This window comes from Chamaea fasciata, unplaced genomic scaffold, assembly GCF_029207755.1.
Source record: "Chamaea fasciata isolate MVZ Bird 193981 ecotype frontalis unplaced genomic scaffold, bChaFas1.0.hap1 SCAF_2, whole genome shotgun sequence".
NCBI lineage: Eukaryota > Metazoa > Chordata > Aves > Passeriformes > Sylviidae > Chamaea > Chamaea fasciata.
Window position 1 is genome coordinate 52,394,774 of NW_027094087.1, and position 27,812 is coordinate 52,422,585.

General features: G+C 42.3%; 2 protein-coding genes across 3 annotated transcripts in view; one reads left to right on the forward strand and one right to left on the reverse strand.

The window, feature by feature from the left end:
* Positions 1 to 14,216, forward strand: part of DHRS12 (dehydrogenase/reductase 12) — a 41,323-nt gene extending 27,107 nt beyond the window's left edge. Inside the window, exon 10 of the mRNA XM_066176114.1 lies at positions 13,960 to 14,216. Coding sequence (XP_066032211.1) covers positions 13,960 to 13,964 — 5 coding nt within the window. The 3' untranslated portion in view covers positions 13,965 to 14,216. The remainder of the gene's footprint in view (positions 1 to 13,959) is intronic.
* WDFY2 (WD repeat and FYVE domain containing 2) overlaps positions 3,478 to 27,812 on the reverse strand; it is a 64,935-nt gene continuing 40,600 nt past the window's right edge. The window contains exons 4-13 of one of the 2 annotated variants that reach the window (XR_010719392.1): positions 24,900 to 24,954; positions 18,602 to 18,752; positions 17,050 to 17,162; positions 16,021 to 16,147; positions 14,039 to 14,144; positions 11,283 to 11,384; positions 10,493 to 10,623; positions 10,063 to 10,171; positions 9,175 to 9,410; positions 3,478 to 7,253 (exon numbers count right to left, since the gene is read on the reverse strand). Coding sequence is in view for 1 of the 2 variants with exons in the window: in XM_066176109.1 (XP_066032206.1) it covers positions 9,381 to 9,410; positions 10,063 to 10,171; positions 10,493 to 10,623; positions 11,283 to 11,384; positions 14,039 to 14,144; positions 16,021 to 16,147; positions 17,050 to 17,162; positions 18,602 to 18,752; positions 24,900 to 24,954 (924 nt within the window). In the remaining variant the exon portion in view is untranslated. Of the gene's footprint in view, positions 7,254 to 7,841; positions 9,411 to 10,062; positions 10,172 to 10,492; positions 10,624 to 11,282; positions 11,385 to 14,038; positions 14,145 to 16,020; positions 16,148 to 17,049; positions 17,163 to 18,601; positions 18,753 to 24,899; positions 24,955 to 27,812 lie in introns of those variants that run through there. The other variant, XM_066176109.1, reaches the window with a different exon arrangement.

The following is a 27,812-nucleotide window of genomic DNA, read 5'->3' on the forward strand; positions in this document are numbered from 1 at the left end:
CTTCGTGAAGGACTTCAGGAAAGAAGTGGGAATGTTTTAAACAACTTTTAACTGCTGAATGTGACAGGTTGGTGGCTTCATTCACTGCATGAGGGTGATTTGGCTCAACCATGTAACTGGGAAGGCAGGAACTCTCTTGCAGAACCTGCTTAGTTTAAAGGGAAGGATTCCTCACAGCCTTCAGTTCCTATAAATTAGTGCTGGTATGCAGAAGTGACCTGCTTCCTCATGTTTAAACAGCAAGAATTTAGGAACACTGCCAAATGCCTTCCACATTACTTTATGGCGCCAGGGCTAAACATTATCCCATTTATATCAAAACACCATGAAGTAAGAGGTTTCAACATAACACACCCAGACATGGCTGGATGCAGCAGAGAAATGGCTGCACGACTGTAGACACAAAAAGAAACAACATGCTAAGCTGTACCTGCTTGCCATTTCTGTGAGAGATTAAAGGGAATTGTTTTATCACTATGAATGGATTAAGAGGGGAAGGCAACACTGGTGGGACACAGGTTTTAGAGGAGAATCCACCTCCTGATGAGGCTTATATTTTGTCTGGATCTGTTTACCTCCAGACAAAGAGGATTAATCTTACTTGATCTGTGGACATTTGAATTACTCACTGAGTTTCTCACTATAAATCAATAGAGGGAAAAACATGCATTTTCACAGGGATTTACCAGATCTAGTTTAAAAAACACCACCTACAGTGCTGCATCTTTGTAATAGTGCTGAAGACAATCAGCTCAGACTAACACATTCTGGTAGGACTCATTTTGTCTTAATTATTTCAGATTTACTGCAAAGCCAGGACTATTATTAACAAAGGTAACACCTTTTCTCCTGAATTGAGTGTGTTTATTAGCCAACTGCCTTCAGAACCCAGCCAAGCTGCTGCACTGTTTCAAATGTGGCTCACACCAGTGTGGTAGGACCAAGGACGTAAACACAAATATAACACAGATGTTCTTGAGCTCTCTGCAGTGACTTGCAGCTAAAGACTTCTGATGGACAGAGGAGAGCTGTTTATGTCTGCTTTACATAATTTAGTTTCCTTCTGGCTGATGGTATTTCCTCATTATTCAAAGATCTCCTATTAAGTATCACCTTAAGAAAAAACTGCTTTTTTCAGCCTGTTGTCAATCTCCTTAGAAATAAAGACTTCACTGTCAGAGAGGTCCTGAGAAAAATTCTCCCATGATAAGCAGTGCTCCATGATAAGTCAGGCTGTCACAGCTCCTCCTGAAGAGGCTGGGTCAGCATTCAAACTATTACCTCATTTATAAACTTAACTCCTTCTTCTACTACAGTGAAAGAAAACAACAGCAAGGCTTGTACAGAGGTTTATTTTCTGCAAGTCTGGTATTAACATTTTCTATGGTTTCAACTGTTAAATACAGTTACCCAAAAGAAGAGCATGGCTGGAAGCATATGTAGTAACTAGATTTCTTAACCCAATAGCTGCAAGGCTAATAAAAACATTTGCATTATTTAGTATTTACATCAATTTGCTTCTCAGATCTGCAGTACAGAAGAAAAGTTTAATGACTGGTATTTAAATAGTTTATAAAAGTAAAAACTCTGCACTATATATGCATATATTTAACACATTTTAGTCCACATTCTGCACTAGTGTATTTGAATAGCTTAAAAATGAAGCCAAAGTTAAGAAAACTGCTTTAATCAAAGTTTGGTCACAGTGTCAAAGAGCAACATGTTATGGTTTAAGAGCACTTGTGATTCAAAAAGGAACTAAACCATGGGAACAGCAACTAGAAGCAAAGTCCAGAGTCTTACACGCTTTGGTATTATGATCCTGCTGATGCTTTATTTCAGCCTGATTCCACGAGAGCAAACATGGCACATGGCTGCAAGCCAGTGAGAGGATTTGCATTAATGCAATCCAGAATGACTTGCACCTTTGCGTAAGTGAATACATTTAAAGACTCACATTATGCTGAATCAGAAGGGACCCACAAGGATCATGGAGTCCAACTCCTTCCCTGCACAGGACACCCAAAAGTAACACCATGTGCCTGAGAATAATGTCCAAATGCTTCTTGAACTCTGTCAGGCTGGTGCTGTGACCACTTCTCTGGGGAGCTCAGTGCCCAGCCACACTCTGGGTGAAGAACCTTTTTCTAATATCTAACCTAAACCTCCCATGACACAGCCTCAGGCCATTCTTTTGGATCCTGTCACTGGTCACCCCAGAGAAGAGATCAGTGCCTGCCCCTCCTCTTCCCCTCACAAGGAAGTGATTATGTCTCCTCTCAGTCTCCACTTTTAAAACTTTATGAGCAAAATAAAAATAGCATCCAGTGACAGATGACCAGAAAATGAAGGTGGCACAGGTCCTTGCTAAGCAGTGCACAGTGGGAGTTAGAGAGCAGAACTGGTTGATGAGAATGGAATGACAAGCACAGCATCTACTCTTGCCACCCTTTCCTGTCCATTCACAGCCCAACACTTGTGGCAGCATTGAGGCTTTTATGACACAGACTTCACTCTGATGGCTTCACATTTTTCTTTATTTTGTGAAGTCACATAGTTGGGAAGTTTTTGCTCTCAGGGATCTTGCACAGGAATGTAGCACCACAGAGGACATGCAGAGTTGGTCATTTCCCTACATCCTAATGGAAAGGCACTGCTCATCATCAGTGCAGCAGGACTGACTGCACTGATGCAGGGACCACTGCAACTTCTCTTTTTGTCTTGGATGAAAATTTTAGGAGGTCAGTGTAACAGGTACCAAACAATTTTGTAAACTCCATTTTGTCTTAAGTTTCATTCCTGGGTCATCTTTATTCACTGTTAAAACAAACCATAACAAACCAATAAACTCAATCAACCTGCTATTGAGTAAAGGTGTAAAAAAATTGTTTGTTGTTAGCCTTTGAATGGGGACACTCCCATACATACTTCACAGTTTTGGAGTAAACTGCAAATACCAGTTGTTGGCATTTGCAGTAAAACACACTCCAGGTTCTGTGTTCCACTGAGTGGGAACAAGGTGTGAGCAGGGCTACCCCTTCCTGTTAAACAAGGCTCAGGTGGGATGTTGAACATGCACTGCCTGGGTTCAAAGGGATTTCTGCTGTATCGTTCATTATAGCCTGATAAATCAGTCCTGCAAACCTCAATGTAAATAAATTTATTTGGTGGGGGGCAGTCCCAGCCATTTCAATTGTCAGTACAAGCACTAATTTGTATTTTTGTAATGACAGAGCCTTTCTAAAAGGCATGGCACTTGGAGCAGTACTGGTTTTCATTAAGCAATGCTGAACTTAGTGAGAGTGAACAGAGTTACTCTTTCAGGGAACAACCTGATGGAACAGTGGAGGAGGGCAGCTATGAAGCAGTTTAATCTGTAAGTTCCTCTGTATGTTACTCTCTCACCCTCCCTGCAAAAATAAAACACCCCATCTCATGACACTGGATCATGCTTATCTAAAACTAGTGCTGCTCAACATCCACCCACTGTCATTTTAGATAGGCAGTTTCCACTCTGGCAGCACAAAGCGTCACATCTCCCCTAGCTCAGCTCTCAGTATTTCCCTGTTTGTCTCAGCCTTCCAGCTCTTGCTTTGCTGGAAGAGGTAATTCTGGGCACATTTGGGCAGAGCCAGCGACTGATTACAGGAGATAATTTTGAAATGCAACTAAGATGACTCAAAAACTCTCTGTTCCTGCAGTCACCCAAAAAGCACTGATCTAGACAATGAGAGAAAGAAGGCTTTGAAAATGCACCAAATCTGATAAGGGAGCAGGTGCAACAAAAATACTTCAGGGACTGAAAGCAATCCAATCCAAGAACTTCAGTTTGTGAAGTAGGTCAGCATTTATGTTCCTCTCTCTAGAGGGAGTCATCAGATAAACTTAAAAATTATTTATTCCTCTGAAGGAAGTTTGTTCTCTCTCATAGGCTAGTGCTCAGCTTTACAAAGGGATACAGTATCAGCCTGGCCAAAGGTCTTCAGCAGGACAGGTGTCTACCCCGCTGCCAGGAGAAACAACTCAAACCTTTCCTGTACCAGCAGTGCCAGTGCCATTTCACAGATGAAAATACTGTCCAAACAGGGGAGGAGTGGTAAAACCTGCACTTGTGTGAACTTCAGGGAGAGAGGTCCCAGGAGGTGCCATTTTTTTGATGGTTAAGAATATTGAGCACCTTCCTTTTACTTTTCAGTTCAGAATCCAGAATGCACAGGGAGCCCTGGAGTGATGCAATTTCTCTGCTGCCTGGACACTGTTTCCTTTGGGCTGCTCGCCCACTGCCAGGCATTCAGGGCAAGAATTTGTCCTGGTAAAGGACACTTCCATACAACAGCTGTCAATTTTATGACAGTTCACGGAACAGGCAGGTGAATGGGTCCAGTCAAAACTCAGTAAACCAAATTCCTCATCACATACATGGGGAAGGAAAAGAAATAGCCAAAAGCTGATAGAAATTAATTTAGTGGGGTTAAGATACCACAGTTTATTCAGCTACATCAGAGACACTTATTTACATAATGGAACAGTACTGAAAAGTGTTACAATGTAGTTGGTAGAAAAGATGGTCAAATTATTGAGCAGCATTCCTCAACACACTAACCTGAACAAAAGCCAGTAAGATCATTTTTTTCCTATAAAATCCCTCTAATCAAAAAGACAGCAAAGCACACGATGTTGGTCAGGATGAACTTAACTTACTAAACAGTTAGAAACAAGGCTCAGCCTTTGGAAAGCTAACCACAGCTAAAACTAGTGCTAATGACCAAGATGTAGCAGGGAAGTTTGTGTATTTGTTTATTTGTGAAAATTTCTTAATTACTTGGCCATGGCAACCCCATAGAATTTGCTTGGGACGGGACAAAATAGGGGTGTTAGTAATGGGTCTTTCACATCTGAAGGAAGCTCTGACCTGTTAGAAAATGGAAGTATAAAGGTGATAAACCCTTTAATAAATTCAGATTATTGTCTAAAGAACAAATAATTGGAGAGAGGCAAAACTATCTTCGTAAGGCCTGACACCTCTTCTGCACCACCTGAGTAGTGATGCATCTCTTCCTCATCCTCTTAATGTTGAAGTGCTTATGCCTTTAATGCAGTTCTGAAAAAACTACTTGAGGTAGATAAATACTATTTGGCAATTGAACTAAAGAATAAGAAATGGAAGTCAAATCTTCACAGACTGGAACAACTCTATGTTCCTTGTGGCTTCTGGATCTGGACCATGGCTGCTGGCTGGCTTACAGTACTGGGATGGGGGGGATAGTCTGGCTTTATACAGTTGTGATGAATATTCATTTCTATACTGTAGGTGCTGTTTGTTTTAGTTTGGGTTTTTTAGGTTTTGTTTGTATGCTGGTAACATTCCTTCTTGGTATCCCCTCTCTGCACAGATTTTGCCAGGACTGTGCTCTCTTCTTTTAATTTTAGTCTGAGTTCAATGTCCCTATTTGGCAGCAGTTTCAATTGAACTCAATCTCTCTTTTCTGAGCAGTACAATGTGTCCTGCAGCAAACAAAATTTCAGAGATGGTGAAAGACTGGTCACAAGGGAAAATACCCAAACTGGGAAAATGCAATGAAAAGTCACATGTGACTACACAAAGTTAATCTCAAATCTCAGAACTTCAGGTTATTGGCAAACTAGGGACTACATTTTTTCCTTCTGAGGAGCAAAGATTCCTTGCCTACATTCACAAGACACAATTTTGAAGAGAAAAATGTTGTCTTCCTCAATATTACATAAGAGGTCATCACTGAAGGGACTCAGCACATCAATGCATCCTGAAAAAAGGATCAAGTTTGTTATTACTGTTGCATCTTCTAAGTCCTAATTGGAAACATCCCATATGCTCAGTGTGGTCTCCTGGAAAGGACATGGCCTGTAAAACCATAAATTTTAGCCCTGTTTCCTGTGTGCTACAAAACAGAACTTTGGTTGCTGGTATGCAAATCCTCTTTGGAACAGTAAGGCCAGACATAGGTAATATTTGCTAATATTTGTTACTGACTTAATTTGATAGTAGTTTAGATTTAAGGAAAGATACTTAATTTTTCCTTCTCTAAGCAAGAGAGTAGACACAGGCATTAAGTGGACTTTGAATCACAAAATGGCTGAGGTGGGAAGGAACCTTCAAAGGTCATTTGGTCCTGCTCAAGCAGGGTCACTTAGAGGTGGCTGCCCAGGGTCATGTCCAGTTGGGTTTTGAATATCTCCAAGGATGGAGAACCCACAAAGTACCTGCCTGGCCAATCTGTGCCTGTGCTTAGTCACCCTCACAGTAAAAATTGTTTCCTGATGTTCAGAGGAAATCTGTGTTTCTGTTTGTGCCCATTGCCTCTGGCCCTGTCCAGTGCATTCTCTTTGCACCCTCCCTTCAGGCATTTATACACACTAATGAGATCCCTCTGAGCCTTCTTTTCTCCAAGATGAACAGTCCCAGCTCTCCCAGATATGCTCCAGTACCTTCCACCATCTCAGTGGCCCTTTGATACACCTGTATCAAAACACACCCTCCTCCCATCCTCCAATAAGGCAATTCATAAAAATAGCTCAGATTTGTTATTCAGCAAGTAAAATGGAAAAAAAGGACCAAGCAACAGAGATCCCTTTTCGTATGGATCTAGCAGACAGAAGAAACTGAGATTGCTACTCTAACACAGAAGAAGGGGAAGGCAGGCATTTTAGTTCTCCCAGTGTCAAATCCTTCTTGTTTCATTTGGAAAGTAAAAGAATTATTGAATTAGATACATCTATTTTGCCTTCATATTACAGCTCTCAAGGGCACTGCAAAAGTACAAATTTTCCTTCCCCCCTCAGCTTCACTTGCAGCTTATATAATTTTCTAAGCCCAGAGCAGTTTGTCCTGAGACTGCAAGATAAAGAGATGTTTAGCTTAAATCCAGATAACACTGCAAGTCATTCAGTCAGAAAGAACAGCCAGGAAAATTCTACAAAACAGTTCTGCATACCCCACATCCATACATAAGCAACACTGAAACCATGACTCCTTGGAAGACAAGGGGAGAGTGGCCACGAGTTTATTGCAGAACAGTCCAAACAAGTCATTCTCCAATGTAGTCTCCTTTGGAATCAGTTCTTCACCTTTGTTTGCACATCACATGTTCAGGAATTAAGTGTCGACCCTGGAGACAGATCCTCAGCTTGCTGACTCCACCACTCCATCAGTGTGAACACAATTCCTGCTGGAGTCCCAGACTTGACGCCACTGCTGTCTCCTCAGGAACCGAGCACTAAACAGAAATTTAAATTCACTTCGGTGCACCCGTGTTTCTGTCACCATGAGATGCGCTCCCTGCCCAGCACGAGTCAGGTCTGTGACCAAAAGGCCCTGAGCCCAAGGGAACATGGAACACCATAGTCCAGCAAAGCTTTGTACATGTTCTCCAGCTGGAATGAAATATGGCCGGCTACTTGCTCATCTTGCATAGCTTTGACAGCCAAGAACACTTCAGTCATCAGAAAACATGCACAAGGTGTAATGAAAAGCATTCCAAGAGGAAACAAGCATCTAGTTTCCAGGAGAGAAAGTGGGAGGACTGAGAAAACAACTTTCAAGCTGGAAAAATAATAGTACTGTGTGAATTATGTTTGAAAATATGCTGTCTAGAGGGGAACCAACAACAGGCTGTATGATCAGAAAACCCAAGGTGGTGTTATTTCAGAGAACATGACTGCAAAATGCTTCATCACAGGTTACAGAATGATTAAGAAGAAAATTTTCCCTGAAAATACATAGCAGTCCTGTGATGTGCACACAGAAGTCCACTCACCCTTTACTGCAGCAGCTCACTGGACCAGAATTAATGCCATGGATTGAGTTAACCTTTTTTTTTTTTTTTTCCTCAAAAGTGAATTGCTGCTGGGCAAACAGAGGAGGAGAAGCTTCATTTTCTTTTGGCATTCTCTCTCAAGGGAGAACACAAGGCTTCTCCAGGTAGCAATGTGCTCTGTAGTGGCAAATGTCATGGCCTCCCCACTACAGAGGGAAGAAGGTAAGTCCAAAACGGGGCAAGACTGAGCACCACCAGTGTTCTGTGTCACAGCAGCTACACCACAAGGCCTGCTGAAACAGGAGATGCAGGAAAGCCTTTGGTCTGGTCTGCAGTTCTATTCTCTACACCAGTTTCTTTGAAGTGCCAGGAGTAATACCATGATGAAAAGTAATATGGATTAATGGAACTGAGAGCTGGCTCTTCAGGGAAGGTCCGTTTGGAAAAAGGGCTTCTTTAGTTTATTCACCTTGACAATGTCATTCTAAAAAGGTAATTTTGGTCAATCCAGGTTTTTAAAATACTGTTTATTTTTAAGAGAAACTGTAAAGTATGACAACAGGACAATGGGCATCATTCAGCAATACCACTTTTGGGTCTATAGAGGAAATTAATAAAAACCATCAGCATTTTAAAAAATAAATATGACTAACCATATGGAAAACAGGAAAAACAAAATTCATCTTCAACAACACAGACAGGTATAAATGCTGAAATGCTGCTGTGCAAGGTAGAGGTAGAGGTAGAGAGAAACCAGACTTTTCAGACCTAGACCAGTTTTAGATCTGCCCCCCTCCATGCACACACTCCCACAAGTTCCTGTTGCCAATAATTTCATTTGAATCAGACTGTCAGCATCATCAAACTCAAAAAAGTCTGTGTGCTCCTTGTAATGCTGTGAGCTGGAAAACTGTTTCAGTTTTCTGTAGAAATCACTTGCTGAATAACCTGACCCCTGGTTCTGCAACTTGTGCAGCAAAGAAAGAGGCAGGAAGATTATACACACCAATGAATGCTCTCTGGATGATGCCCACTAGGACAAGTAGATGGTAGAGCCCTTTTAGGAATTGCAATAGTCCATCAGCTCCTCAGTGATGCACCCAGAGACAGTGCCTGGATTTCCTCCTCTGGAGAGAGCACGGTCAGCAGAACCATCCCAAACCAACAGCTACTGGCTGCAGGGAGAGCCGATTGCCTTACATAGTCTGTTGACACCGAAAACTCACAGAGGAAGATATAACCCAAGAACCATCTGTACAAAGCAGCAAGTATCTTGACATAGTGAAATATAAAAACTAAAAATTGCACTGCACTCAGATTTTTCCAAACAAACTCAAGACAACCAAAGTCAGATCGTACAAACCGTTAGTTAAAAAAATACCTTCTTGTATATTTTGAGAAGTGGAAAGAGTCTTCGTGCAAATGTTCAGCCTGGATCAAGCAGAGGACATAAAGTTGTTGTAAACACATTAGTTCCTTTCTCATCTGTCGTATGCGCCCAGTGTTATCTATCTTCTGCAGTATAATTAGGGTTAGGAAATCTGTTTCTTCTGTAAATACCATCTTTCAAGTTCCACTGATGTAACATCAAGACACTACTGGTGTCATATCCCACAACTGTTAAATACAATAAAATAAAACAACACAATGAATAATGATAAAAGACAATAAAATAGAGTAAAAATAGACTCTTTAAATAATTTACACCTTTTTTTTCTTTAATTAAGAAGGGTTAAATAGTTAGAGCTGGATGCAGCAAGTCTGAAGAAGTTTGATTTAGTTTTCCAGCACTTATGTCAGAGTGGTGGAGGTTGATGAAATGACATTCTGTATGTCACCAGCTTTCACCTGTATGAGCCAGGTTCATAGCTGGCCTTAAAAGAAACAAACAAAAGAAACTCCCACTACATTATGAACTTCAATGATCAGTCATAACACATTGTGAGGGTTCTGCTTTTTTAAATTTCTCAAGCTCTTATAACTTAGTCATTATTTTAGCTATTTCTTTATCTAGCTACACTGAGATTTGGCATGTTAAAAAAACAGTTGGTCTTCCTCAAGGGAAAGCTACAGTGAGCACTTGTCTCAGCCCCTTCAGGCAATAACTTCCTAGACCAAGACCTCCTTGGTCTTTACTGGGCAGAAATCCTAATCCCAATCCCAAGTGAGAAGTCTCTGAGTCAAAGAAGGCAGGTATGACATCCTGCAGCCACACGGGAGAGGGAAAAGAAATGAAATGCAGGAGCTAGAGCACATTCCTTGCTCCTACCTTAATAACCTTGTCTGTCCCCGAGGTCAGCAGCCATCCCCTGGTGGCATCGAAGTGTACGTGAACAATGTTGTGCTTACTATCATGGAAAGTAGCTGTAGGCGCCCGCCTGAAGAAAGAAATCCAAAAATCAGCAAGAACGGTAACTGCAGCATTTTCCCCCAAAATGTTCTCTATTGAGGAAAAAAGTATTTGACTGCTGCTGTAAGCCACCACTCTGTAAACTACACTTTGACACCTTTCTGGCAAGAAAGGAACAGGGCTGGGGGGCTCTCTATCTCTCCTGGCTTGATCTCCTCCTTATCCTGCTGAGAAAGCCCAGGGACCACCATGCCAGGCTGCTCCCTCCTGGAGCCTTGCACCCACCCAGGCCCTTCCAGATGCAGATTTCCCCTATTGCAGCGCAAGCCAACTCAGTGTCCACACTTACTCCTCATCCGTTATGGACTCGTGGCAGCTGTCGCAGACCCTCACTTCGAACTCGAAGCCCATCAGCGGGATGGAGGAGCGCTTGGAGCTGCACTTCCCGCACACGGCTTTCCCACACTTCCGGCAGTGATGCTGTAGCAGACAACATGCAGGAAGACATCTTAGGCCACAAACCCAGACCAGGTCACTGCTCAGGTCCACTGGCTCTACCATCTCACTCCAGCAAGACACAACACAGCTCAGCTCTGCCCCAGACACCTCATTTCTCAAATTCCATGAGCACATGCAGCACTTCTCCACCCCTTTAGTAAAAGTCTGCAATCTTCAGCCCTCTGCTGCTCAGCAGGAAAACACAGCAGCATGTTTCCAGCAGACCAGTAAGGCTTTCCCAATACAGCCTGAGCTGTTACAGATGTTTATCCAATCTCACTGAAAACAGCTTTGGTTCCAGCACAATCTCCAAAAATCAGCTGTAAACATCTTTCTGTAACTTATTTGACTAACAATGAGCAAAGTCCCACATGGCTAAAGTCATGGAAGATTCCAGATCTGCTCAGCCTAAGGCATATTACATGCATTTGTTATTGGGATTGATTGGAAAAAACCCCAGTGTGTTCCTTTCAACCACAAAATCAAGCCACAGAGGGGAACCCTCTCTCCCACCCCTGAGCGTTTAGTGGAAGAACAAAGTGCAAATTCTCAAAGCTTTAGGGGGGAAAAGGTTACCAGAATCTATTATGAGAGAAAAGCCTAATGGCACCATGTTAACACACCAAAGAGCACGTACAAACCTGCCTGAGGCCTATTTTCTTACTGTCCCACATTTGCTTGAAGTTCCAGAAGAAAGGCTGATCGCATTTTTGACAGGAGTCACTATCCAGCCACTCCGGAGTCTGCAACACACACACATAAACATGAAGTGGAAGTGAGCAACAAGCAGAAAAATTTCCAATGGAGGCTAGAGACAGGACAAAAAAGATGTGTTGTGGTGTGGCAATATGGCCAGCTAAGCTTGATTTAATATCTCCATTTTCACAAGATGCCATTTTGACTGTTGTTGATCATGACAAGATGATATTTGTTCCCTGGGATGTCTTTTTTGGCTTAGCTTTGAGCTTTGAAGGACATGAGAGGAACAGTTCTCACCCAAATCATGAAGAAGAGTTTGATAATAAAACCATAGAAACAACCCAATTCTGAAATTATACATATAAAAATATTTTATTCTGTCCTGTCGGGACAGCATTTACCATCTGCTATTCCCTCTTGAGGGAGCTGGGGTCATTTAGTCAATTGCCATTTCCAATAGGCAAGCAACTCATCTGAAGGGAAAGGGAAGTTATGGGAAATGCTGATGTGGTTGGGTTTTTTCATATTCTTTCTTTAACACCCTAAGAGGAGTTCCTGCTGTCAGAAGTGCCCATGCTACAAATCACATACAGGGATGAGAAAGATGTGATTCATATGAACAAGCCTAAGACCGAAACCAAACCCAAGCTCTTTTCCCTCATCAACCCATGGAGTGAAATAAACACAAAATACTGTTTAATACTTCGTGAGGAAGTGCTATTAGCAAACTGCAGTTGTCTTGTCAGAGCCACTGGTTTCTCATATGCTGCAAATTAAAATGGCAAGAAACACAGCCAAGATTAGGAACTAAAAACAATAGAAAAGCCAGGCAAAGGTAAGTTAAGGGTGGATGGGGACCCTCAGCTCCCATGATAGCTTTGACCCCCAGCAATAAAGCAATCACCCATTTCATATTCTTCTGCCAGTTATTCTGAAGGCAGTTCATTCTGCTGGGGACATTGTCTTTCTTTTTAATGCCTACAGATTAACATCTCTGTGTATAACTTTCCATCTCTTGGGCATTTGAACACTACAGATGAAGACAACATTTTGTTTGTGACAAGTAACCACTTTGTAGTCAAACAGAAAGAGTTTATAGCATCTTTCAAATGTCTTCTTACAGCTTTTTAAAAACTGAGTTGAAAATAAAGAATCAAGGGCTAAAATGGCTCAAGTGACTCTAACACAATCTCATTGATGTGGGAAAGTCTGATAGCAAAAAAATGAGTACTGAGCATATATTACATGGAGAAAATCCTTAAATAAGGGCAAAGATACGAAAGCCAAAATCCAAAAGGAAGTGATGTAGGACCCCAAACCAAGAATTGATGTTATAATCTCAAAGATTCATGTTTTGGGGGTGATTTAGCACCAAGAACACCCTGTTGTGCTGCTGACAACAAGAACAGGCCCACATAGCTATAGTCTGGGAAAGTTGTGCACCATTAGCACCTGCTGCTTGGCCTTTATTTAACTAATAATATTTCTCCTCCATTTTTTTAACCATCCTTCTCACAGCATTCCTGCCTATTTGGTGACAAGCAAATCTCAACCCTTACTGTAGCCTTTTGAAGGCAGCAAATAAATAAAGGTTTTCATTTCTGGATGTTCAAGTTGCAGCAAAAAGGAAACATCTGTTGGGAAGGAGGAAACCGCTCTGCTTTCATTTCAATTTAGGAGCTGATGACATACTTGGCCCCTGGATTAGCAATTAAAGAGAGTCAACTGGAATGCTAAAAAGGGAGCTCAATTTCTGCCTATGCCTGCTTCAATAGTTTTTTTTTAAATCAAGTTTTCCACTTAGTGTTTCTCCTCCCTCAAGGGAGACACACTCAATCCATGCAGGCCACAACTCTTGAGAACCAGCAAAGCTGGTGATAGCCCATGCTGCCAAAAGCCTTCCTCTGACCTACCCCCTACCGGAAGAGGGCACAGGTTTGCTGTGACTCATGGCACCAGGATTTGCCAAGCTCCTGCGCAGGGCTGGTGCCTGACTCAGCCAGCACAGAGCTCACTCCCCCCTCTCTGAGTCAGGACTCAGAAATTGCCAAGCGGGGGCTGCTCCCACAGTGCCAAAGACCTGGGGAGTGTTTTTGCACCCGCTCACATTTGTTGGCCATGAAGCACAAAAGCAATTAGGAATGTGTAGGTGAAATCTTACTGTCTGGATCAGCAAAGCCATAATTTACCCCACTTCTATGTGGTTACACCAGAGGGAAGCAAGACCAAGTTGCAGGTGAGATTAAAGCCTTAGTTAAATGACTTCTTATTGAGGAAAAAAAAAATGCTGGGTTGTGTTTTTCTGGAGATGACCAAGAACCTTCTTCTTGTTTTACTTTTTTAAAACCAGAATGAATCAATCAGTCCATCCATTTACATCTGAACTGATATTTCTCATGACGTGCTGAAAAACACAGCAGAGCATCTCAATACCCTCCTTACAGAATATGTTTCAGAGCAGTAATGTAATGAGCAAGAGCCATTTAGAAGCCTATTTAATACGAATTTTATGCCAGGCAATTTCCCCTGCAGCATATTATCAAAGGCACGGCATAATTGCTGTATGACAACTGGAGCATGTCCAGAAACATTTTTAAAGCTTGGAATGATCTTGTTTAGGTTGAAAGCTGCACATTTTAGAAAGGGCCCTTCTTCCCAGGACTGCTTCAGACCAAACTGACAAGAATTAAGCATCTACCTCCTGCCTCTCAACATCCATGTTCCAGACGACGATTCCCCCATCTGCACCACAGGAGATAAGCTGCCGAGTGTGGTGAGCATAGGAGAGAGACTGAACTTTATCACTGAAAAAGAAACAAGACAGTTAGCAATCAACCACCTATGGCTACTGCACAAGTGAGCACAGAATGTCAATAAAGCAGTACAAACCATTTGTTTGCCCATATGTTTTCCTCAACCACTCATTGCATCCATCAGATGCAAATCAGTCTTTGCTGTCAGACTGGGACCAGAATGAGAGTGTTGCTCATCTGGGCAGCATCCACAAAAGCAAAGACCTGTTCTGGTAACTGTTTTTGCTGCTCCCAGGATAGGAAGTCCCAGTTGCACTGGGAAGCCTCAACAGGGCTGCAGCTTCTGAAGGCACATCTGGATGCATAATCAAAGCCCTGGTAAGATACCTCCTTGTCAGAATGTCAGTAACAACTTTGTTTTGTAAATCTCTGCAACATCTAGAAATGAATCACTGAGAAGCTACTCAAGATTTTCTTTTGACACTAACAAGCATAAGGAGTTTCAAAAACAATGTAGGAATCACTAAATTGTTCCTAAGCCTTCTCACAGTAAGGTGGAAAATTTAGGTGCTTTTGTTTCCTCTTTTAATGAAAAAAAAACATGGGAGGAAAAATTCAGTTTAAAACCCCAAAGATGGGCTCAGTCCTTCATAAAAGAAAGAAATTCAGGCCCCATCTCAGGCTATTTAAAACCTGGGAAACAAAGACTGTACAACACTGTTATGGAAAAAACCAAGGTTGTGAAGACACAGGAACTGAACATACTGTGACTGGAAATTATGCACAACATTTGGTTTCTTTTGCTACCACCACTGGTCTTGTCTGCCAAAAGGACTTGCATGCTAACACATTCATTGGTGCCTATGGCTGAACCTAAAGAGGGCAATGCACGCACAGGAGAGTTTGGGAAAACACTGCCACCCTTCACAGTGCCTGCCTGCTGACACCAGAGGCACCATCATGATTCATAGGACGCTGTGTTGTACAGTTCCAGCTGACAGCCATCACACAGATTAAGGTCCAGAGGCTAACTTCATATTAGAACTGATTTCCACAGCAATAAATCAAGCAGTGATGCATTAGCAAGCACCACTGGTAGGGTATGAGGGTGATCTGGGAATTTCAGCTAGAGCTCTGTAGTGCTCTGAAATCCCAGAGGCATCCCAATCACTCAGCAGAGTGTAGCATCACTCAAAAGAAACGCATGAATATGTAAGAAACTGTTAGCTCAAAGCCACAGGATTTTGTCTCTCTAGACCTGAGCCTGGCATGCAAGTCCCACATATATGCAGTCCCAATGCTCTGAAACCAACTTTCTGCATTGCCAGTGTTAAAAGGCCAGGAAGTCATTGCCACTAGAGCCATTCTGATGTATAGTCAATGCCCAGCATGGGCTTACCTGTCTTCAAAGACACCTATGGCTATGCAAACGTACTTGCAAAGATGATGCCTCTTTGCACTGAGGAGATGGGAAGGCTGCTGTGGTTAAAGGTTAAAGCACATCACTTAGAATTCAGGCTGTAGGTGAAAAAGCATGGAGGAAAAAGGGATTCATTGTCTAAGCCCGATGCTCCCTCTAGGGGAAGGAAAGACCTTGACACCTAAAATCCAAGAATTTCCCTGCAGCTGTTGTTATTTGAGGAGCCTCCTCTTTCCAACATAGGCACAGGCTCTAGCATAACACATTCAGGACTACAGATGTTGTGCTTTCCTTCATCACCCTCTGCAGACTCTTTAAACAGCCTGTGGGCCCAACACTGGAAAACTTACTATAAGCAAATTATTCCTGTTGTATATGGACCAGAGGGAGTCACACATACAAGACTGAGGCTTGTGAAGACTGAACCTTTGGGCTGTTTGTTTCCAGATGTGGCTTCTGCATTCAGCTTTTATCCTATGAAAGCAGGAGGAAGGACTTTGAACATACTTATGTCCTTGCAGCTCGATGGCTGTTCCTTTTCTTCCTCCAATATCCCACATTATAATGGAATGATCAGAACTGCCTGAGAATAAAACTCGCTGTATTGGGTCCCAGCAGAGAGCAGTGACACCACCTGCAATAGGAGCACACACAACAGTCATTTTATTACAGAAAGTGGAAGATTGGAAGGTAGCTAAATATAAAGATACAACAAAAAATATGGAGTGATTAAAATGCAGATCTCTTTGGCAAAGACTACGCAACTATGTGTCTTCAGTGGAAAAAAGCAGTCTAGAAAAACTACTGAAACCCCATCCTGCTCTTCTGTGGGCACAGGGCTTCGCTGGTGTTTGCATGGGTGAATCCACTGAGTGTGGAAGAAGAATGGTCACAGTGGGAGCTACACAACTTTCTATCTCCAAAATTTTAAGAAGATTAAAAAAGAAGCAAGTATGGAATGCTATGGGCATCTTCTCAGTATCCTAGCACAAGGACTGAACTACATTGTGCTACCTTGAGCTATTAGCACTTAGTTAGAGAGGAGGAATTTGAAGAAAAAATGCTGAGGGATGACAGCATTTCTTCTGTTAGATGGTAGGATCATATCCAGAGTTGCTCTTTTCAAAGGGTGATGGGGCACAAGTCCCAGCAGTGAAACAAGCATTTAGTGCCTCCAAGCTGTGCCTGTTCCACTTGGGATAATGTGTCTGCCAATACAGATCTTGCCTTTAGCAATATCCTTTCTCCCTCCCAGAACTGCCACAACTTGTTCAAGTCTCACTCTGCTGTAAGTAGCAGCTACGGATTGTGGCATTTTCTGCCATAGATGTGTTCTGCTCAGAATTCTGATCACTCTTCTTTTTACCAACAGAGCTTCCCTGAACTGCTGGGACAGTTTAAGAGCTATGTCCCTTCCATGCTAAGCACTGCCACAAGCCATCCTAGTGTATCACAGGACATTCAAACCACCATGATGCTGAGCATCTTATGAAGACCCTCCAGAGCACCTTTCTGGGTCTCCTCCTGAGGTCTTACCTGTGTGTCCCTTAAATGTGGTAACAAGGCTGCAGGACTCTTGCTCTAGTTTGAGGATGGTCACTTGCCCAGAATGGTCACCAACAAACACATGCCGGGTTTCCACATCAAATCTGAAGGATAGATGCTGAGGAAAACATAGTATTTACACAAGCTTTGCATTCCTTTCATGACTTGCTAATTCTTTTGACATGAGTATACTGCAATCCTGTGAATAGTGCTCCAGTCTCAAGGAGGTATTTAGAGTGTACTTTCAGGCACCTGTTCATCTTAATAATGCTCCTACCTGCTCATACTAATAGTGCAGTATTCCTGGATGTGAAAAAACAAGACTATTCCAGGACACAATTCATGGTTTTGTTATGAAACACCATTAAAGTAGCCCTTTGCCATGAACATAAGAGTTGCCTCCTCAGGCTTTTTAACTTAAGTGCTAGAGTTGGATGATATCCACTCTCTCCCTTCCCAAAATTATCCAAAATACAAAGGAGCACTGATTTTAAGCACACTGCAGAACAAAAAACCCCAATCCTGTTCCTGGTTATGCCAAATATTTTTGCAGTATTTGCCAATGATTCTCCCTTCCACTGCTTCCACTGCTCTCCACCATCATAATCAGATGACACAAATTAAACTGTCCTCCAAAAGTTTTAATCAGTCAAAATTGGCTGTTCTCTAGAGAGATTTAGGGAACACAGGGCAAATTCTTGCATCATGCTTCCAAAAATATTTATCAATGAATTTAAAAGTAATTTTTAATTTAGTTTAATTTTTTTCAGTCTTTCTGCCATACAGACTGGCTGAATTACCAGATAATGTAAAGCAATAATGTGCATCTTGGAACAAAAATTTTGAGTCAGTGTCACTTCTCATGAACTAGCAAAACCCACATCATCTATACCACATACATTCTGGGGCATTAAAAAATCTGTTTATGCTAAACCCTGTTTTCAGCCTAAGAGCTCATACTTTTCCACTTCCCTTTTCATTTGCAATAAAGCTGAATTAATATTTCTTTTATTGTCAGGCAGCTGGGGCAGCTCTACGTGAATAAGCCACCTGAGTGCCATTTCTGGAGTCACTTACTCTTTAGTTAACCCAAATTCCCAATACACAGTGAACAGTTCCAGAGTGAAGGACAAGTGCTCATTATTTTATATTAAAGTAATTTAATTTTTACCATGCATACACACAGGCACTCTGACCTGATCACCAACCTACTTTTGCTACCATTAATTCCCTAAAGAAAGCATGCACTGCATGTTTAAATGAAGGCCCTATCCATATTTATTACAACAGCAGACCACAATAGGTTGCAGATTGCCCATTGTGGTGCTCAAAAATGCTTAGCCCTAAATATGCCACAATGCATTAAGGAGACAAAGCAAGGAGAACTGACAGTTTTTTAAATTGGCTTTAAATAATAGTTTCTCTCACAAAGCAGTGAATCCATACAGGGCACAAAATTTGGAGGACAACTGGACAAATAAACTAAAAGGGCTATTTGAGTGCCAGAGAGCAGAAATAGAACTGAGAGCTCAGCAAAGGATACTGCAGGCCACAGGCGCCCGCGCTGGTGCGGTACCCGCCCAGCCGCTGGCCACTCTCTGAACAGTGCCACGTGAAGTGTTTGTCTTGTCCCGTGCTCAACACCCACTCCATCTCCAGGACAAACAGAATCATGATGACCCTGCTTTGATGAGCTGAAAGATAAGCAGACAAACATATAATCACATGGCAGAGAAGAACATGGGGGCAGACAACCGTTGCAAATACCAACTGCACCCAACTCCTCCACTCACACTTCCCTACAGAAGCAGCTGGTGTTTAATAATCCTGTTGACATCAGCTTCCATGGAAGCTTGTAAGGTCTCTGCTCTGCATGTTCAGCATTTGCATGAGAAAGAGTGGAAGCAAGACTTAATTCCTTCCATTCCTTTTTGCAGTCATTTATCTTCTACAGCAGCACAAGTCTTCCCTCCATCATTGTATCATCACTAACAAAGCTGGCACTGTGGAATGGACTTGGGGTTCCATTTAAACCTCCTTTGAGCTATTTTTTTCACGGCAGTGAAAATGCCTACACTGCTGCTCCTCTTGTTGTGAAGTTTTGGTGGATCTGGGCTGTGGTAGAATGATGAATTACAGCACAGGCACAATGCTGCACCAAAGGGAAGTTTCAGCATTAAAAGGTTATTGGAATAAAAATTAAATAAAAAGAAAATATCACAGCTGTAGTAGATGAATAAAACAGCTGAAGGAATTTATTTCTGCTGCTAAGAAAATAAAGCCATCAGAAGGTTTTCATTAAAACAAGGGAACGCATGCTTGTTTTTTGTATGAGTGACCTGTGGGCTTGGTCATGAAGTGCTGATTGAGCTGATATTCTAATAAAACAAGTGGCTGGAAAGACATACAGAACTATTCCCAGCTCTAACTTAATGGTGAATGCCACACTCCTCAATCTACAGCCCCACTGGTTTATTACAGTTCTAAGATGCAGCAGCATGTGTTGCACAAAACAGACTGCTTATATTTGTTTGTGTAAAAGATGACACAAAGAAGGACTGAATATGTTTAGAAGCTTAAAACCAGCCCCAAGCCTCCATCTGAAATGCAGAGAATCTCCTCAGAACAGTACAGAAGGTTGCTGTCTGCCCTTTGCAAATATGCAGCATATATGAGAGCTGTGTTCAAACCTCTCAAGGGGGAACTACCTGCAGGAAAGCACAGGAGGCTCCCAAGAGGCAACACGGGCCCTGATCCACACTGCTTTTTCAGACTGAGATTCCCTGAGCAGAAAAGTCAATAGAAGTATTGACACAACTTGCCATAACGGTGATTGGCAGCTAAACCAAGGTGTCAGGCATGAACTGTGCCCAGATGCTTTCACCCTTGCCTATTAGAAGAGCTCAGATTTTGGCTGTCATGTCCACACACTTTTACATTCCAGATAAAAGAATGGGAACCATCCAGGAGTCACTTGAACTCTTTCAAATAGATGTCATCTTCTGTCTACCCTTGCTTTCTCTGGGAAGAAATTCAGTGGTCCCATGGGTGGCTCATGCTTATCTTTACCCATCTGTTGCTCTCTCTGGGAACACCTGCACCAGCCAATGGAATGCTGCACTTAGAGAGGGACACCACTGCTGCCACAAGCACTTCATGGGCTCACAAACATGTTCAAGGTTGTGTGAACCATCAATGCCACAGACACACCCATGCATTTCCATGGGATGTGCAAAGCTGGCCAAGATCAGACTGCTCAAGGCCTGTCCAGGAATGTTTTCTCAGCATGTGGCAAATGCTACTGCAAGTGACAGCTTCTTAAGGTTTGAATTGGTTGTGAGGATAGCTGGCACCACTCAACTCTCCTAAATCTTGTTCTACCTCCTAAAACTTCTAAAAGACAGGGCTTGTAATTTTTGGTAGAAGTACTGCCTGTGGATGCTGAGGCAGCTCTTTCTGGCAAGTAAAGAGTAGACATTAGAAAATGGTACTTGCCAAGAGGATGATGGGGTGTACATGACAACTTTGCTTATCCTCCCTCCCCAAAAATAGCTTTCAATTCAGCACTCTATTGTCCACCTGGTCATATTAGCTGTTGCCACCACACACACGCTGATGGCAGACATACCTGAAACAAGTAGTACACAGTGTAGATCATCTAAGTAAAGGGACAAGGAGAGGACAAATGCAAATAGAAAGTCACTTGCCATTAAGAGGGAATTTGACTCATGTGAGGCTTAAAGAAGCAAAACATCAGAAGATTGGAAGCTGACAGAAGAGCAAGGAAGGGGTCTGGGTCCTAGGATTAACACAGGTTCAGCGTCTTGAAGCAGCAAACAAAAAGCTGGTCCTTCATCTACTAAAGATTTGATCACCATTTGTATGCAGAAAAAATGAGCAAACAATTCCAAAGCTACTCATTTGTAACAGCAGCAGGATGGAGATGGGGGATAGAGTGTGAATGTGGTCACAGCACAGGAAAACTCTCAACAGGCACCAGGCAAGAGCAGATCTGTGTAAGCCAGAAAGAGAAGAGCACCATTTGTGGGGAAAGATCATGCTGTACAGAAGGGAGAGAAGTAGCAGAGAGGAGGAGGGCACAGGTCCATGTGCAGCTGGAGGGCGGGAGGGAGCAGGGTGGCTGCTCTCCTCTATGAGAAAGCAGCAGTGAGCACTATGCAAAGGGCAGGATGGAGATAGGATAGAAAGGCTGTGCCCAGAGAAAAAAAGCTGCAGCCAGGAGGTGCACAGCAAGATGTCAACAAAGGAAATGGAGGCTCAGTGCTGTGCATAAGAGCAAAAGTCTCAGAAGCATGGCCGGTGCACAGCCACACAGTGCTGGGCAAGAATCTGTTCTGAGGGGTTACAACAGTAAAAAGTATCAGCAAACACCAAAACAGAGGTGGAAATTGACAGGAAGAAAAAAAAGCTTAGCATGAGCAAGAAAAGCACAAATGAAGAGGCTGTGCTTAGGGGAAAGCAGAAGTAAGGGCATGACGTGAGCTGGCCTGAAAGCAGAGAGCCAGAGGGACACCCTTGAAACAGGCAGGCTGCACAAAACATGGGGCAGAAGCAGGTCTACAAATTTGGCTAGGCAGAAAAAGAGTGTGTCAAATAAATAAATAAATATAACACTAAACCAGGAGCTGTTATCTCATCCAGAGGGAGCACGGCAAGATGGTCCAGTTACAAGAGGCAGGGTAGAGAAGGCCATAAAGAACAGGAAGCAGCAACAGTCACATGGACCAGCCTGTGAGGGGCTAGAGAGGGCTGGAAGCCAAGGCTGCTGAGGAGAGGGAAAGGTTTCTTGCAGGAATGTGGGAGGAGCTGCCCAGGGAGAGAGCAGAGGTTGTCTACACCATCAGCTGGTGCTGTGACTGAAGAAGAGGGGATGATGATATGAGAGACAGACATACAATGAAAAAAATTAGTTTCCCAGAGCATCCCAAATGGCACTGATCAAATGCTTGCACTACTCCTCCTTATGCAAGGGAATGAGTCAGTGCCTGCAGGAGGCCAACGCCACAAGACCCACCCTGAAGTCCTGATTAATCCTGTGTCACACCCTCCAACTCTGCATTCAGATCTCTTTCAAGAAATAAGATTTCTCAACTCCAGACACAGTGTTGCAGCAAAACCTCCACAGAGCATGTCCAGCCATGTACACCACCAAGGCCAGGCTCCATAAGCCACGAGACCAGGCTGCACACCCCTACCAAGACCAAAGAACGACCTGTCCATGTGCTGTCGTTCTCTGTTGCCAGAAGGTCTTTTGACCAACATATTCATGGCTTTTCAAGACACAATAAATGCTCTTTAATCACTACAGCAGCCTCAGCTATTTATAAAAATACCTTTTGTGGGAGATGATCAATAGCCCACCAGTCACTGGGCAAGAGCACTGCTGACAATTTCTAAAGCTACCAAACAAAAAACCAGCCAGCATGATTCAGCTAAAGCCACTTAGTAGACTAAATAAAATTATTTACTCCCCCTAAAATACTTTTGAAGAACATAAAGGTCTTACTTGAAAACTTTAGGCAAGACTTTTTAAAAAACTTTAAACAAATGAACCACTACAAGGCCACTATACCCAACAAAACCACCTGTTCCTTTTTAATTTTAATTTTTCCTTGCCCAGGGTTTTACCAAGATGCTTATGCCAAGCCCAAAACTCAGTATGGCCACGTGAGGAAGGTGCACTGTAGGGGTAGGATTGTGGAGGGAGTCCTATTGGACTATGTGAGGAAGGTCTATCTCTGTTGGATCTTGATATACCTACCCAAGGGACTACGACGCTCTTCCCTGCATATTCTCCCAGACAGCATGTTGAAAATGTGGCTCTTTCCTCCACGCTGTGTCCCAGCTGGACTTTGGACCCAGTGAGGCTGCTGGTAAGCCCAGATCATTCACTAACACCTGGTGTGAAGAGTGGAGAATCCAGGAACATGTCTTTTTGGAGGGGAGTGGTGGGAGGCACTCTGCTGTGGAGCAGTGGACAGCCCCAGGTCATTGGTGCCCTGGAAACAGCGGGGAATCTCTTTGGGATTTTTTCTTTTTCCTGCCTTGCACTGTCAGAAAACTGTTCACTGCAATTGTGCAGGTGTGGACACTGGCACCGGTTGTACAGAAAAGCTGTGGATGCCCCATTTCTGGAAGTGTTCAAGGCCAGATTGGACGGGGCCTTGAGAACCTGGTCTACTGGAAGGTGTCCCTGCCCATGTCAGGAAAGTTGGAACTTACTGATCTTTATGGCCCCTTTCAACCCAAACCATTCTGTGATCCTATAGAAAACCTTCCCATGGTGAGACAGGCTAGGAAGAAGGTGACTCTATTTAGGAGTGTGGTCAGGTGCACCACCTCTCCATTGATGTTAGTGGACACTCATTAGAATCCTTTGGTCTCCAATATTTGGGGAACCTGAGCTCTTGGATTTCCCCCCAGGACAACCCATGGAGGTTCTCCATGACATCTTCCAATCCAAAGGCCTCCTCTGATGTTTGTAACACATCTGGCACATTGCAGAAAGCCACAAGAACAGCTTTAATTTTCCTTCTTTTCTTTTTGAATTTTATGAGAGTTTTTCCCCAAACCTTCAGTTGGCTGTCACAGCCAACTGGCTTTTCTGAAATACTGCCAAGAAATCCATTCCCCTCTTCCAAAATTTTCAGCGTTTTCCCTGAAGAACTCATCAAGAAAGTTGTTCTTGTGCATATGCTGGTCTGCATATACAGAAGAAAAGACCTCAGCTCACCCTCTTTAGTGCCACATTTAAATATGAAACTTACCTGCATTAAACTTTGGTGACTGCACAGCAATCACAGTCAGACCTGTACAGTCAGACCGCAGCAATCTTATTTAAGATTCACATATACAGATTTAATCATAATTGTATATTTTTCTTCAGTTTTTACAAGCTAAGAAAAAATGCTGGCATTCTAGCCTAATTTTGCAACACACCAGGCATTCATGAAACAGTCACATGGTAGCCATGCTCTACGAAAATCAAGATTCTCTTCATACCTCAAAATTTAAATGTTACAAAGTGATCCCCAGAGCCTCCATTTAGAGATTTAAATTACCTTCTCAATCTTTTAAAGGACAAAACTCAAAATATATAAGAACACATTTTAAAATATATGTGAGAAATGTCAAGCTAACATGTCAGAGGCTTCTATAGCAACATAATGCTTAGTATACAATATCATACCACCTCACAGTCTAACAGCAAAAAAAAATATATAAGAGCAAATTGTCATATGTATTTGTTACTTTTATAAGAATACCTGCCCAAAACAGTGTCCTTTAGAGGTCTGAAAAGGATAAATAGCTTTGTTTCTGAAAACATCACACTAGTGAACACCAGTCTCTAATTAGAAAAGGTATGGACGGGCATTTCTTGACCTTTTACTAGGAGAGGTATTCACTGATAATCTTGTGGTTATTGGAACTGACGGTTACTGAAATATAACCAGACTAACCCCAAGAGCTTCAGCCTTAAAAGATGGCTTAGTTTCCTAAGTTGTTTTAGTAGATACACTGGATTCCTGAAGATTGAAAATTAAAACTCCTATTCCCCAAACATGGACGGTCTACTGTCTACTGTGATATTCCAAAGGAACATTTAAAAGGAAAAACAGAACATGAAACAGCTCCTTTAAAAATCCTGTAATCTCAGAACAAAGCACATTATAGATCTATTGATAAATCCAGCATTTACATTAGTTAAAAAAAAAAAAAATCTGTCATTGTAAGGAAACTTTTCCATTCATACTTCTTAAGAAAATATTAATAAAAATTAATGACAATACAAACCAATTAACATGGATCGTGGTTCTTACCCTGGTAACTTTTGACTAGTGTCATCTTGTTGTAATCTTCCGATAAAATGAATTCCTGAGAGAGGGAAAGAAAAAACAAAAGAAACAGGGCTTAGAGATGTAAAGTGTTTGAGACTGTTTACATTTGAATACTTCACCTAGGTAAGCTCTCCCTTCTTCACAACCCCAGCCCCATCTATACTTTTAATAATTTTGAGTACCTAAAAACCTAAATTATTTCAACTTTTAAACTGCCTAAGACAATATTAGGAGTGCTCCTGACTGGAATGGATAAAAGAGGAACCATTAAAAAAGAAGTCAAAGAAGCTGACAGAAATGACAGGCTGTGAGCTGTGGTGCCACAAAATAAGGAACCTGAGACCTGGCAAACACCTGCTGCTCAGGACTGCCTGGGCAGAGACCTGCATGTGTGCACAGTTATGTGTGCCCACATGTACATTTGTGTATACACATGTATCCATGTGTGGGCATACACTAACTACACACCAACCTGAACACTCAGGAAATGCAATATAAATATGTAAGAGACCCTCCAAATTTCTCAGTCCAGACTAGGTACCAACAATATGTGATGGAATGGAATGCATTTCAGGTTTCTGTTTAAGAGCCTCTGAGTGCTTCAGACAAACAGAAACCCAAACTCTTCTGTGTCCAGGCAAGAGCACACCTATAGGGATGAACTCTGTTGTCTTGGTGCTGCTGTTCAATTTCCAATATGGCTTTTGCATGGGGAAATGTTCAGCATGGCAGCTAAGAGTCTGCATGGCAGCCTCGGCTCCTGGGGAAGTGTCATGTGGGACTGGCTGACCAACCAGGTGTTCCTTCAGATTGCTTTGAAAAGGAGAGTTACTCAAAACTGGGGAAACACAATGGCCACAACCAAACTCCTGCAACATCTCTCTGGAGGAAACACCCATGCAAAAGGTAAGCGTTGTGGCAGCACCACATGAATTAGCTTTCAGAGAGCTGTCAGGTATCTATGTACATACATCACATACTCAGAGACACACAAAGTGAAAAATGAAGGTATGTAAAACCACATCATTTTAATAATTTATAGCAAACTACACAGAAACTCCCTGTGCTAATCTGCCTCGAAGACGGAAGAAGTAAAACCTAACTTATTTAACATGAAATAGGATGGAAAGCTAAAACAAACATTACAAACACAAGATAAGTGAATTTGATAAACATACAGTTGTGAAATGTTCTTGTGCACATGCCAAAAGCACTGGAGAGAACTGGATTTCAGAAGCCTACAGACTATGTTTAAGGCCAACCAAATGTTTAATGCAAAAGAGCTAAAGACATTTTAACCCAAACAAGCCAGTATTTCCCCCCAGTTTCCAAACCACAATTTAAAAAGAAGTCACTCTGCATTTTCTGTTGGGTCACTGCAGGTAATCTGCCTGGCCTTCAGCACCAGAATTACTCAAACACATCACTTCTACTGCTTGGCACCAAGGTGGAAAGGTTACAGTACTCATCTGTAGAACATCTACTGAACCCAGCTTCCAGAAAAACAACTGAGAGTTATTTGAGGCAGATATGTATTCTGCTCCCTCTATCTTTCATAAATTTGCTATAAATATGTTCTCTTAAATTGCTCTACTTCATCCTCCTTTCCTTAATCTGCTCCAGCTTCCAGTAGTTTTCCCTGGCAGCTGAGGACTACAGTGGGGAGTGTTACTTAAACAGCAGTAACAAATTAAGTCAGATGCATTTCTATGCCAGGGTCACCCTAGCTCCACAAACCACAGAAAGTTTGAAATCTGCAACGCCTTTCCAGCTACTAACAAAGGAACTTGTTTTCGTTAACCATGGCCTGAAGAATACTGTATCACCACATGAAATGCTTCATTACAAAGCCTATTTGAAGCAGGACCCTTTGCTAGAACACTAACTTTCTGCTACTGTTACCTAAAGAGAAATTGCTCTAATTGCTGCAACATGTGATGGGAAGATGTGTCTGCCTTTCCCACCAGTTTGGCTGTGCTTGTCTCTGACTGCAGTGGCACACAGATGCTGGTGATTTCAGGTGGGATGTAGAGAGTGGATTGCATTCTCACTTTTATTTGCATTTTTTTTTTAATAAATTTGATGTGGCCATTCTGTTTTGTGATCCAAAGAGCCCCACAGTTTCAGTGGAAGACTGAAAAGGCTTTTGAATATCTCCATTATAATATAGTAAATCAAACGTGTGGTTTGCAAGGTGTATCCAAGTATTGATTACCACTGTATTCTTTAATTTAAACTACAGCTAGGTACTGTCAATACACTGCTCCATCCAAAATAAAAACAAATACAGTACAAGGTAAACACAGTTTCAGTTAACCTAAATACTGGATATAAGTTTTTTTCCTGAAGACTTCCTGCATATCATTTTCTCCTTTGAAAGCATAGGATAATTTGTGATGCTTTTTCTAATCTTTCTGCAGGTCTCCCCGCCCCCCTTCACACTCTCTAGTTCAATTTTAAGTTCCATTGCACTAATTACCCTCTCCCTCTTCAGGCTGAATGCATTAGTTATGTCACTAGACAGGTATTTTAGCACAGGGCACCTTGCTCAAGAAATTCATGCCCTATTGCACATGCAATGTGTCATCTGCACTACAAAAACACCAACTACATCTCTTTAATGTACCAGCAGAAGCTGGATTTTTATCCTTGCCTACGTAGATGTTTTGCTCCTCTCAGAGCTGCTGACGCTCAGTTCTCATTAGGCAGCTTCTGGCTCTTCTTAATGAGCTGGAAAAGCTGGGGTCACCTACACAGCTCAGTCAGTGCTTGTTAACAGAACAGAGAAAGACTTCTGTGCCCTGTGTAAGCCCTTCTACACAGGAGGGGTTGAGACACATCAGAGCACTCAGGATGGTAAAACCAAAACACCCTCCTTGCAGGGATTAAAAATAA